This window comes from Leopardus geoffroyi, chromosome E3 (assembly GCF_018350155.1).
Source record: "Leopardus geoffroyi isolate Oge1 chromosome E3, O.geoffroyi_Oge1_pat1.0, whole genome shotgun sequence".
Lineage (NCBI taxonomy): Eukaryota > Metazoa > Chordata > Mammalia > Carnivora > Felidae > Leopardus > Leopardus geoffroyi.
Window position 1 is genome coordinate 17,631,516 of NC_059340.1, and position 13,214 is coordinate 17,644,729.

General features: G+C 39.7%; 1 protein-coding gene and 1 pseudogene across 5 annotated transcripts in view; one reads left to right on the top strand and one right to left on the bottom strand.

Moving 5' to 3' along the window:
- The window catches only part of LOC123588977 (integrin alpha-D-like), a 70,523-nt gene extending 67,539 nt beyond the window's left edge, over positions 1 to 2,984 (top strand). For all 5 annotated transcript variants that reach the window (XM_045460484.1, XM_045460487.1, XM_045460483.1 and 2 more), the window contains one exon: positions 2,354 to 2,984. In XM_045460484.1, the coding sequence (XP_045316440.1) occupies positions 2,354 to 2,452 (99 nt within the window). In that variant the 3' untranslated portion in view covers positions 2,453 to 2,984. The remainder of the gene's footprint in view (positions 1 to 2,353) is intronic.
- A 4,305-nt stretch (positions 2,985 to 7,289) lies between these two features.
- LOC123589679 lies at positions 7,290 to 9,199 on the bottom strand (annotated as a pseudogene).
- Positions 9,200 to 13,214: the final 4,015 nt, after the last annotated feature.

Sequence of the window (13,214 nt, forward strand, 5' to 3'; positions counted from 1 at the left end):
CCTTGCTGGATGAGGATCCTCTTGGCTGCATATTTTTTGCATTCAGCATGTTGAATATTTCCTGGCACATTTCCTGCCACTCTTTTCTGGCCTGCCATGTTTCTGTGGACAGATGTGATGCGAACCTAATAGATTCCTGCCTTCCTTGTAGATTAAGGACTTTTCCCTCCTTTCTGCTTTCAGGATTCTTTCCTTATCTGTGTATTTTGTAAATTTGACTATGACATGCCTTGGTGAAAACCCGCTTTTGTTGAATTTAATGGGAGTTCTCTGTGCTTCTTGGATTTTGATATCTGTGTCTTTCCCTAGATTAAGAAGTTTTTCAGCTATAATTTGTTCTGATAAACCTTCTGCCCTGTTTTCTTTCTCTTCATCTTCTGGGACTCCCAAGACATAGATGTTATTACATTTTAATAAGCGACCTAGTTCCCTAAGTCTGTCATTGTCACCTATGACCTTTCTTTCCTTCATCTTTTCATTTTCATTATTTTCCATAATTTTATCTTCTATATCACTGATTTCCTCCTCTACTTCACCCATCTTTGTTTTTATAGCTTCGATTTGGGATTGCATCTCAGTTTATACCATTTTAAACTTTGGCCCAAGTAGATTTTAGTTCTTTTATCTCTGCAGTAAGGGATTCTTTAGTGTCTCCTATGCTTTTTTCAGGCACAGCTAACACCCTTAATTGTTTAAATTATAGTTCAGACATCTTACTTATATCTGTATTGACTAAATATCTCTGACTGTCATTTCTTCCTGTTCTTTCTTTTGGGGTGAATTCCTCCATCTTGTGATTTTGGAGAGAAAGAAAGAAAGAAAGAAAGAAAGAAAGAAAGAAAGAAAGAATCAAAATACAACCAAATAAATTTTTAAAAAATTGGAGAAAGAAAAAGAAATTAAATAAATAAAATAAAATACATAAAGGAAGCTAGATCCTAGGTGTGTTTTGGTCTGCTTTTTACAAGAAGCTTGGTAGAAAAATGTAGAAGGAAAGAAAAGAAAAAGAAAAGAAAAATATATACATATAATTTAAAAATGATAGAAATTTTAAAAATGAAATAATAAAAATTGCTCTTTCTGTATCTAACAAAGATAAAGACAAAAATAAAAGAACAAAAAGAAAGGACAAAAGAGAGAGAGAAAGAAAGAAAGAAAGGCCCCCATGGGGCACTAGGCACTTTTTCCCTTAGAGCTGAAACTTTGCAGCCCTCAATGATCCATAGACTTAGTGTGTGAAGGGATTTGTGCTGGTCCTCTGGGAGTGGGGCCTGCCTCTCTGATTCTCTGGTACAATTGCTGTAATGGAGATATGCCTGCAGGGCACAGTGTCACCCGGGCTTGGTGTAGTGGCTCCATTCTCCACTTGGTGGCTCACTGAGTGGTTCAATTTGATGGGTTCAGTCACTGAAGTGTTTCAATCTGATGGGTGTCACAAGAAAATGGTTTGGCCCTGTTCTCTCTTCTTTGGAGTGGGAAATGCATGCCACCCCTCCTCAGCAAGCCCTCACAGATGTGCAGTGACACTGCCTGTGTCCCTGGTTTCTATCACCCTGTCTGTGCCTGAGCCTTCACCCTGTCTGTGCCTGAGCTGTCTGCCTGCCAAACGGTGCAGCACTCTGTGATTTAACTCAGGCACAACTGTGTTTCAAAACCTTCCACTTCACAGACGCCCGCCCCCCCCCCAGCCCCGCAGTTTCTTGGATGACCTGATCCCATGGAGGGTCTCCTCTTGGATGCCCATGGAGGGATGGAGGGTCTTCATGTTTTGTGGCTGGTGCTGGCTTGTTGCAGAAGACAGCTGCCTGACCACACAGCAGATCAGAGTTTATGGTAAATCGCAACACACAACCAGTACCAGGGTTTGCAGACCTCCCCTGGCCTACGTGCACATTCTTGCTAGGTCGCTGCGTGTGAGAGATCCCTTCCCACGTATGACATCACCAGTCCTCATTAGTCCCTATAAATGTGCCTTCCTATCTGATTCTCAGGACGCTGTTAATTGCTCTCCCTGTCTTTTCCACTCTCCTCTTCTTCACTACATGTTTCCCTTCATAGCAAATTGTAACATAAAAGCAAAGACCTGGATTTGGTGTGGATACCAGCGCTGATTCCTTCCATGACTATAGGCAGTGCCTGGCCCATGCTGGGTCTTGATTTCTCATTCTGAAGGTGATTGCACCCCACTCACAGAATTTTGGTAAAGGCTAAATGACATAGCATGTCTAACGTTTCTAGTGCAGTGCTGGAACATAGTAGGGGCTCTTCCAATGGTGATCCCTCTCCCTCCCCAGTTGTCTCATTTCCTCTCTTCCACCGGATTTCCTAATTCCCTTTTCCTTCCTCTCCACAGGTTGGCTTCTTCAAACGTCAGTATAAGGAAATGATAGAGGAAGCAAATGGACAGACTATCTCAGAAAATGGGACCTCAGACCATCAAGTTGCCCAATAAGAAACTACCTCCTATTCTCCCTTGGACCTGTTCTCCTGTGAGAGGTTTCTTGGCCCTCTTACTCTAACCTAAGTTAGGCCAGCAGGGAGAGAAATGCTCCGTGTGAGGGAGGCCAGGATCAGGTTGCTTTCTCCCTTTGGGAGATGCATTGTGTTCACCCAAAGTGCTTGCCTGGGAAGGGCTATTTGTTTTGTCAAGGCTGCAACTGGAAACCCCAGAACAGGATCTTCACCATTGCCCCTGGGTGGGCTTGATTTTGATTTTTACCTAGACATAAATGAACAATAGCCTCAGGCTCCAGTCTCTCTTTCTTCACTAGCCACCAATGATCTTTCTAAAGTACAGTACTAAACAATCCACAATCCTCATCTATCTTTGGTGGATCCCTAATTTTCATAGAATGGCAATTGAACTCGCCAATTCATATTAGGAATCCAGCTCCATTTCCAGAAGGTGGGCTTTGATACACACGTCATGAGTTGCTCTGTGCCTCACTATTGTCCTAATTCCTAGTAAAATACTATCAATATCAGCTCTTTGTCTCAGGAATCTCAGTCCAGATTTTGAAACTGAATTGGGAATAAAACGTCTACACATTGGAATTTGTAAACATGGCTTCCAGCCTTTGTCAGCATTGCTAGCTGGGAGGGAGAAGTAGTACCCCAGCAGGGGTATTGCCCCAATGTCACTTTGGCTCAGCTAGCTCCAGCATCTCTCAAGAGATCAAGATGCCCAGGATACTTCCATTTTTTGAGGTTCCAAATATAGTGAATGAAGAAATGCTAAAGCATTATCCTAAAAATTGTGTATTTTAAATGTTTGCATTAACAATTTAACACATTGCACAAAACAATGCATGTACATTTTTTGGTTACTATGTCAAAGGTCTAAAACTGTAGGGATGGGAGTCCTATATAGTGATGCCTATAGTGTCCACTAACCATGGTGGATGCAGGCCTGCTGTGAAGCCTGGGGCCAGGACAAGAAAGTTAAATACAATGGAGGTTATTAATGTCCCTATGTTAGGGTAACCTGACTTCTTAATCTACTCACTCTATTCTCCAGTCTGTCACCGATAGGAAGCTGATGGGGCTGTGGTGGGGGCAAGAAGAAGGGGCTCAGCTGGAAAGGTCATTAAAGTGGACTAATACACAGATATTTCTTACAAATCCTAGGATGTAATGAAGGGGTCATTATTTGCATATGCCTAGTGATTAGAAGGCACTTTGAAGCCCTATATCAGAGACCTGCCGCCCCAAATAAGCATTCTTACTCTTATGCCACCCATCTTAGCATAAAGACCAAACCAGTGCCCAGTATTGAGTTGTGAGTCAACACATAGCAGGCCATTCCATGCCCTAGAGGGATCCCACTGCTGCTGCCACCTCCCAGGAGTTTGGGCCATTTGGATGTTTGAATTAAAACTACAGGGGCGCCTGGGTGGCGCAGTCGGTTAAGCGTCCGACTTCAGCCAGGTCACAATCTCGCGGTCCGTGAGTTCGAGCCCCGCGTCGGGCTCTGGGCTGATGGCTCAGAGCCTGGAGCCTGTTTCCGATTCTGTGTCTCCCTCTCTCTCTGCCCCTCCCCCGTTCATGCTCTGTCTCTCTCTGTCCCAAAAATAAATAAACGTTGAAAAAAAAATTAAAAAAAAAAAAAACTACAGAAGGGTGAGACAGTTGATGAGTGATTTTAGGGGAAGCTGGAAAATGACCCTTTACTGCCAACCAAAAATATCTCCTGCATTCACCATTATAGGGCCCAAAATCCCTTTGGAGTTTCCAGAAGGACTAAATACTATGCAATAACTATGAGTGGGCCTTAAGATTAGAGTTTATGAGAATCAAGCTTGAGAATGTTGTTTCTCAAAATGTGTTCCATGAATCACAGTGGTGTCTGGTGGTCTCCTAAGTGCTAAGTTTTAGAAAAAAAAAAAAAAAAACAAACAGCAAGAAACAGTTTTGAACCCATACATTTCACACATTTGAAACTGGTGACTTTCATAGAAATACTGCTATATCCTTAATAATTCTGTTCCTAAAGGTTGTCCATGGGCTCTAAGGACTGCAGTGGGCTCTTGCCTAAAATGAAGGCAACAGGTGTTATTTTCACCTGTTTGCATATTTGCATATTATTACTTATATTAATTTTATTTGCATTTTTCACAGGTGCTCTTGTGTTATGCTATATCTCCAAATCACAAAAATAAGTCAATGGCTCAAAATTTTTTCACTGAAACATAAAAGTTGTGATTTAAAAAAAGTAAATTGCTTAGGATAATATCATCAAAATCAATATTGAATGAGATTCCAGTGCACATTTAGTATAGGGATATGAATGGTGGGATGAGTTATTCTGAGCCCAAAATTAAAATATATCTAGAAAATATTATACCATTGAAATTGGATTTTATTGGATTACGTATCTATTTTCTCCTAGGCCATTATCCATTATGAAACTTTGTCAAATGATGGCATGAAGTTATCAAAGCTTTTGTGTCATTTTCTCACATGATATAATGACCTCTCTGATAAGGCAACAAAGGTTTCTCAGAACAACTGAAGCATGTTTCTCAAAACATCCCAAAGCAACAATTTTATCATTAAATACGTAGAAGACAACAAAACTACAGTAGCATAAGTTAAAGTTGCTCTTATATCAAAAGTATGTAATAGTCACACAATTTCCAAGAAGCCTATAAAAGCAGCAACGAGGTTAATATCTATACTGGAAAGTTGGTTTTGGCTGTAAGTAACAGGGAACATCAAAATACATAAGGGTATATAAAAAGCCTTCTCACAAGGGGTCCAGATATAGTCATTAATTCAGTCACTCAACAATGACATTAAGATGCGGCTATCTTGTGATGCTTTTGTCTTAGACCATCCCCCTCATCATTGCAAGATGGCTGCCATAGCTACAGGCATTTTGTCCTTGGATAATAGTGCCCAAAGGCAAGAAGAGCACTTTGGTGGAGAAGGTCATTGAAAGGAGGTGACCATTGGTTGACCCAGGTAATTTGAGTCTTCTAATCCCCTGCCCTGTCCTTGGAATATATACTCTGCCCACCATTCCCACTGTGGGAGCCATTTTCAAGGACACAGCCTTAGAAAGCAATATGTACTGAGTCTATCTGGGTGGTACATGTGCCTCAATCTAGTTAAGTCCTCTGTATAAACTTAAGATTCTGGTGGACATGTGCAAAGATCTACTATTCTTGCAGCTGCCCAAGACAAGCCTCATATTTCCCTTGCTTATTAACTCTGCTACCTACCAATCTGGAGTGGCCTGACTCTTTATTCAGGCTCTGTCTGCCTTCAATATTGGGACTGGTTTCAAATTTCATCCTGGGAATTCCTGAAGTGCAAACCAACAACTTTCTAGCTAGCCAGGAGACTGAAAAATGGGTCTTGGGAGTTGGCCATGGGATAGATATCACTGGAACTGTGTAGTCATTCTGTCACTTTAAAGGATAATGACTGGTTTGGGACTGATTGGTTGAGTTGCCCAGATATTTGTTGGGTAACCCTGAATGGGACCCAGTGGTTGTGTGGACAAATCTTTGGCCATGGCTTCCACCTGGGTGATTGGGACACTGCATCCTGGGTTTTCCTTGGGCATGGAAGAGTTGGAGAGTTTACCCCACAGTAACAAAAATTGCTATCCCCCCTCTCCTCAAGGCCAGATGGGAAAGGTGTTTTGCAGTGATAAGATCATTTGGCTGCTGTCTTTGTTCTCTTAATTGGTCTGGAGGACATAATAGCACACACAGAAGCCCTTACTAAATTCATCCACCAAGACTTAAATTATAGCTGACAAAGCCTGTATTTACTGAATACTGAAATATCTCTAATGAGAAAAGATGTCCTCCAAAGTAGGATCACTTTGTATGTTATTGCTATCTCACAAGGAGACAACCTGTGCTATAACCCAAAAAGAGTGTTGTGTGTTCATATCTGATGAGTCTGTTAATGTATCATCTTTATTAAATCCCATGAGGACCCAAGTGAATGCCCTGAATGATCTGACCCCAAAACTAGGGGACTTAATAAATGGTTTGGATTATGGGGCTCTTGGTGGAAAAAAAGGTTACTTATTTTAGGAATCATTATCTTCATCTGTGTTTTCTCTTGCACATGCCTCTACTGCTACTGTGGTATCTGCCTGCAGTGCATGCAAATAGCTGCTAAAGGAGTCGCTGCTATCCTAGTGAAACTCATTGCTGACCAGTCAGGGCACATTGCATCAGAGAGGTGTGTGTAACATTCTAATAGCCAGTCACAAGGGGTAGAATGTTGGAGGAGGTCACTGACAGGTTGTGGCCACCAATTGACTCTTGAGCTGGACCTGGGCAATGGGACGCTCCTTACTCTCTCCCCTGTACTTGGCATGTACACTACCCACCATTTCCACAGTAGAAGCCTCAAAAGAGCAATGTGTTGTTGAGACTATCTGGATGGTATAGATGACAGCATGGTTAATATTGTATATAACTTAAAAATTTTTTGGATATATGTATGTATGTATATACATATGCATTCACACACAATTTAGCATTTAATCCTGCAAATGTGAGCTGATACTAAACATACTGCTTTGTAACCTGTTATGTTTCACTTCACAAAAGAGAATGGATATATTTTCATGCATATATGTGAAGCTTTCCAATTGAAAAACAGACCTGGAGAATGGGTCAAAATACAAAGTCCAGTGAGATGTTGGTAACAAGGAAACTTTGTTCTTTTACAAAATTCCATCAGATGATTAAAAGTACAAGGGAGTCAAAGATACACTAGGAAATGCTGGCAGTAAGAAAGCAGAGGCCAGAATTTAATATCAGTCAAGAACAGAATTCAAGCCTAAAGCATACAGAATAAGGATGGCTCTATGAATGCCTTTGCTTCCAATGCATCACCACAAACTTGTTTCTTGTTCTTCTCTTCCTATCTCTTCCCTAAGAATTTCCACCTCATCTACTCCTCTTATCATTTCTTCAGGCTCCAAATGCTTCACAGGCATGTCCTCTTTAAACCCATGGCCAGGGGCGCCTGGGTGGCTCAGTCGGTTGAGCATCCGGCTTCAGCTCAGGTCATGATCTCATAGTCCGTGAGTTCGAGCCCCGCGTTGGGCTCTGTGCTGATGGCTCAGAGCCTGGAGTCTGTTTCAGATTCTGTGTCTCCCTCTCTCTGCCCCTTCCCTGCTCGTGTTCTGTCTCTCTGTCTCTCAAAAATGAATAAACATTAAAAAAAATTGTTTAAACCCATGGCCAGGCCAACTTCTCTGACCTCAGCCATAGCAACTTCTTACTATACACGTCGTCGAAGGCAAGGGAAACAAAAGCAAAAATTATTGGGATTTCATCAAGATAAAATGCTTTTGCACAGTGAAGGAAACAATCAACAAACTATAGCAGCCTATGGAATGGGAGAAGATACTTTCAAACAACATATCTGAAAAGTGTTAGTATCCAAAATCTATAAAGAACTTATTAAACTCAACACCTAAAAGCAAATAACCCAGTTAATAAATGGGCAGAAGACATGAATAGGAGACATCCAGATGGCTAACAGAAACATGAGAAGATGCTCAACATCATTCAACATCAGGGAAATACAAATCAAAACCATGATGAGACACCACCTCACACCTGTCAGAATGACTAAAATTAACAACTCAGGAACAAATAGATATTGGTGAAGATTTGGAGAAAGGGAACCCTCTTGTGCTGTTGGTGGGAATGCAAACTGATGCAGCCACTCTGGAAAACAGTATGGAGATTCCTCAACAAGCTAAAAATAGAACTACCCTGTGACCCAGCAATTGCACTACTAGAAAGTTACCTAAGGGCTGCAAAAATACAGATGAAGGGTTACATGCACCCTGATGTTTATAGCATCATTATCAACAATAGCCAAACTATAGAAAGAGCCCAAATGTCCATCGACTGATAAATAGTAAAGAAGGTGTATAATGGAATATTAGTCATCAAAAGGAATAAAATCTTTCCATTTGCAACAACATGGATGGAGCTAAAGTGTATTATGCTAAGCACAATAAATCAGTTAGAGAAAGAAAATACCATAATGATTTCACTCATATGTGGAATTTAAGAAACAAAACAGATGGACATAAGGGGAAAGAAAAAAGAGAGAGGGAAACAAATCATAAGAGACTCTAGCAGAGAACAAACTGAGGGTTGGTGGAGGGAGGTGACTTGGGTAGGGCTAAATGCATGATGCATATTAAGGAGGGCACTTGTCATGTTGAGTACTGGGTGTTATATGTAAGTAATGAATCACTAAATTCTACTCCTGCAAACAAAGACTGTGTGTGAACTAAGCAAAATTTAAATAAAAATTTGAACAAATAATGCAAAATTGAAAAACCAAAACAAACAAACAAAAAACCCTAGTCAGGTGGGTCAGCCCTCCTCTAATGTTTCCTTAGGCTTCCTGGCTTGAACCTTCTTTAGAAATGTGAGGATTTCCTTCCACCTCCTGTGGTACATCTTCTGAAGAGTGATCTGTCACAGGCTTTGACATGTTCTGTGGTTTTCCTTCATTTTCTTCACAAGGCTTTGGCATGTTAAGTATTTTTCTGTTATTTTTTTTAAATAAATTAATCCTGCGGGGATCCAGGGGATTTTCCTCCCACTTCTCTCACACATTTTGTATTGTGCCCCAAAGACCAAGAGTCCTGAAAGGATCTGGGGTACTTTCCTCCTTCTCTGGTAATGAGGAGCTGCTGCAGGGAAACAGGCCTTTGATTATAAGGGCTTCTGCACACGTTGACTCCATTTCATTAATGACTGCTGGATGACTTCCATTCGGTTTTCTTTTTCTTTTTCTTTTTTTTTTTAATTTTTTCAACGTTTATTTATTTTTGGGACAGAGAGAGACAGAGCATGAACGGGGGAGGGGCAGAGAGAGAGGGAGACACAGAATCGGAAACAGGCTCCAGGCTCTGAGCCATCAGCCCAGAGCCCGACGCGGGGCTCGAACTCACGGACCGCGAGATCGTGACCTGGCTGAAGTCGGATGCTTAACCGACTGCGCAACCCAGGCGCCCCTCGGTTTTCTAACAGGCCTCAGACAGACCTCATGTCCTCTAGGATCTCATGCCTTGTTAATCAGATGAGTCCATAGAAAAGCCTGCTTTCCTCAGAGTGAACTTTATTTTGGAACTCAAATAAATATTTTGAAAAATAACTTTCATAAACTCACAAAACACTCAGAAAGTATAGAGTTCCCTGTATCTCACCATTTTGTGTGAGACTTATTAGCAGGTAGAATATTCATTAATACATGGCACTCGGGATATTTTTTTTAATTCAAGTTAGTTAACATACAGTGTAGTCTTGGCTTCAGGAGTAGAACCCAGTGATTCATCTCATGTATGACACCTAGTGCTCATCCTAAAAAGTGTCCTCTTTAATGCCCATCACCCATTTAACCCACCCCCATCCACCCCCAAGCCAGCAACCTTCAGTTTGTTCTCTGTATTTAACAGTCTCTTATGGTTTGCCTCCCTTTCTTTTTTTATCTTAATTTTCCTTCCCTTCCCCTATGCTCATCCATTGAATTTCTCAAATTCCAAGTATGACTGAAATCATATGATAGCCGTCTTTCTCTGACTGACTTATTTCACTTAGCATAAGACCCTCCAGTTCCATCATGTTGTTGCAAATGTCAAGAATTAATTATTTTTCATCATATATATACCACATCTTCTTCATCCATTCATCAGTTGATGGGCATTTGGGCTCTTTCCATAATTTAACTATTGTTGATAGTGCTGCTATAAACATTGGGATACATCTGCCCCTTTGAATCAGCATTGTTTAAAGTCCTTTAAGTTCCTAGTAACCTACATAATTTTACAGAGTGGTTACACAAGTTTGCATTCCCACTACAGTGCAAAAAATGTTCCTCTTTCTCCACATCCTCGCCAACATCTATTGGTTCCTGAGTTGTTAATTTTAGCCATTCTGACAAGTGTGAAGTGGTATCTCATTGTGGTTTTGATTTGTATTTCCCTGGTGATGAGTGGTGTTGAGCATCTTTTCATGTGTCTGTTTCCCATCTGGAAGTCTTCTCTGGAAAAGTGTCTATTCATGTGCTCTGCCCATTTCTTCACTGGTTATTTGTTTTTTGGGGGGGATGTTGGGTTTGGTAATTTCTTTATAGATTTTTGATATTAACCCTTTATCCAATATGTCATTTGCAAATATCTGCTCCCATTCCGTTGGTTACATTTTAGTTTTGTTGATTGTTTCCTTTGCTGTGCAGAAGATTTTTATCTTTATAAGTTCCCAATAGTTCATTTTTGCTTTTATTTCCCTTGCCTCTGGAGACATGTCAAATATGAAGTTGCTGCAGCCTAGGTCAAAGAGGTTGTTGTCTGTTATCCCCTGTAGGATTTTGATGGTTTCCTGTCTCACATTTAGGTCTTTCATCATTTTGAATTTATTTTTGTGTATGGTATAAGAAAGTGGTCCAATTTAATTCTTCTGCATGTTGATTTCCAGTTCTCCCAGCACCATTTACTAAAGAGACTTTTTTCCATTGGATATTCTTTCATGCTTTATCAAAGATTAGTTGGCCATGTATTAGTGGGTCCACTTTTGGGTTCTTGATTCTCCTCCATTGATATGTGTGTCTGTTTTGGGGCCAATACCATACTGTCTTGATGATTATAACTTTGTAATACAGGTTAAAGTCTGGGATTGTGATGCCTCCAGCTTTTTTTTTTTTTAACATTACTTTGGCTATTTATGCTTCCATATAAATTTTAAGATTGTTTGTTCTAACTCTGTGAAGAATGCTGGTGTTATTTTGATAGGGATTTATTGAATATGTATATTGCTTTGGGTAAGTATCAACATTTTAACAATATTTGTTTTTCCAATCCATGAGCATGGAACGTTTTTTTCCATTTCTTTGTGGCTTCTTCAATTTCTCTCATAAGCTTTCTAAAGTTTTCAGCATACAGATCTTTTATCTCTTTAGTTAGGTGTATTCCTAGATATTATGGGTTTGGGAGCAATTGTGAATGGGATCGATTCCTTGATATCATTTTCTGTTGCTTAATTTTTGGTTTATAGAAATGCAACTAATTTTTCTACATTGATTTTATATCCTAGGACTTTGCTGAATTCATGCATCAAATCTAGCAGTTTTTTGGTAGAGTCTTTCAAGTTTTCCAGGTATAATGTCACCTACACAGAGTGGAAGTTTTACTTTTTTGCTAATTTGGATGCCTTTTATTTCTTTTTGTTGTCTGCTGAGGCTAGGACTTCCAATACTATGTTGAACAACAGTGGAAAGAATGGACGTCCCTGTTGCATTTCTGATCTTAGGGGAAAAGATCTCAGTTTTACCCCATTGAGGATGATATTAGCTGTGGACCTTTCATATATGACTTTTATGATGTTAAGGTATGTTTCTTCCATCCCTACTTTCTTGAACATTTTTATCAAGAAAGGATACTGTAATTTGTCAAATGCTTTTTCTGCATCTATTGACAGAGTCATATGGTTCTTGTCCTTTCTTTTATAAATATGGTGTATCACACTGATTGATATGCTAATATTGAACCAGCCCTGCAGCCCAGGAATAAATCCCACTTGGTCATGGTGGATAATTCTTTTAATGTCCTCAATTTGCTAGTATCTTGTTGAGAATTTTTGCATCCAGTTTCTTCAGGGATATTGGCCTGTAATTCTCCTTTTTAGTGCAGTCTTTGTCTGGTTTTGGAATCAAGGTAATGCTGGCTTTGTAGAATGAGTTTGCAAGCTTTCTTTCCATTTCTTTCTTTTTTTTTTTTTAAGAGTTTGAGAAGAGTAGGTATTAACTCTTCTTTAAATGTCTGGCAGAAATCCCCTGGGAAGCCATTTGCCTAGAACTCTTGTTTGTTGGGAGATTCTTGATAACTGATTCAATTTCTTTGTTGGTTATAGATCTCTTTAAATTTTCTATCTCTTTATGTTTAAGTGTTTGTAGTCTGTGAGTTCCTAGGAATTTTTTCATTTCTCCCAGATGGCCCAATTTGTAGTATTTCTGTGGTGTTGGTTGTGATCTCTCTTTTTCATTTGTGATTTTATCCATTTGAATCCTTTCTCTTTTTTTCTTAATAACTCTTTTTACAGGGTTATCAATTTTATTAATTCTTCCAGAGAACCAGCTCTTAGTTTCATTGATCTGTTCTACTGTTTTTGTTTGTTTCTATATCATTTATTTCTGCTCTAATCTTTATTATTTCCCTACTTCTACTGGCTTTAGGCTTTATTTGCTGCTGCTCTTCTACCTCCTTTAGGTGTAAGGTTAGGTTGTGTATTTGGGACCTTTCTTGCTTCTTGAGACAGGCCTGAATTGCAATGTATTTTCTTCTTAGGACTGCCTTTGCTTTATCCCAAAGGGTTTGGACTGTCATGTTTTCATTTTCACTGGCTTCCATGTATTTTTAAATTTCTTCTTTAATTTCCTGGTTAACTCATTAATTCTTTAGTAGGATGTTCTTTAACCTCCATGTATTTGGGGGATTTCCAAATTTTTTGTGTGCTTGACTTCAAGTTTCATTGCGTTGTGATCTGAAAATGTGCATGGTATGATCTTGGTCTTTTTGTACCTGTTGAGGATTGTTTTGTGACCCAAAATGTGATCTATCCAAAATGTGATCTGGTCCAATGTGTCATTCAGAGTTGTTATTTCCTTATTGATTTTCTGCCTGGATTATCTATCCGTTGTTGTAAGTGGAGTATTAAAGT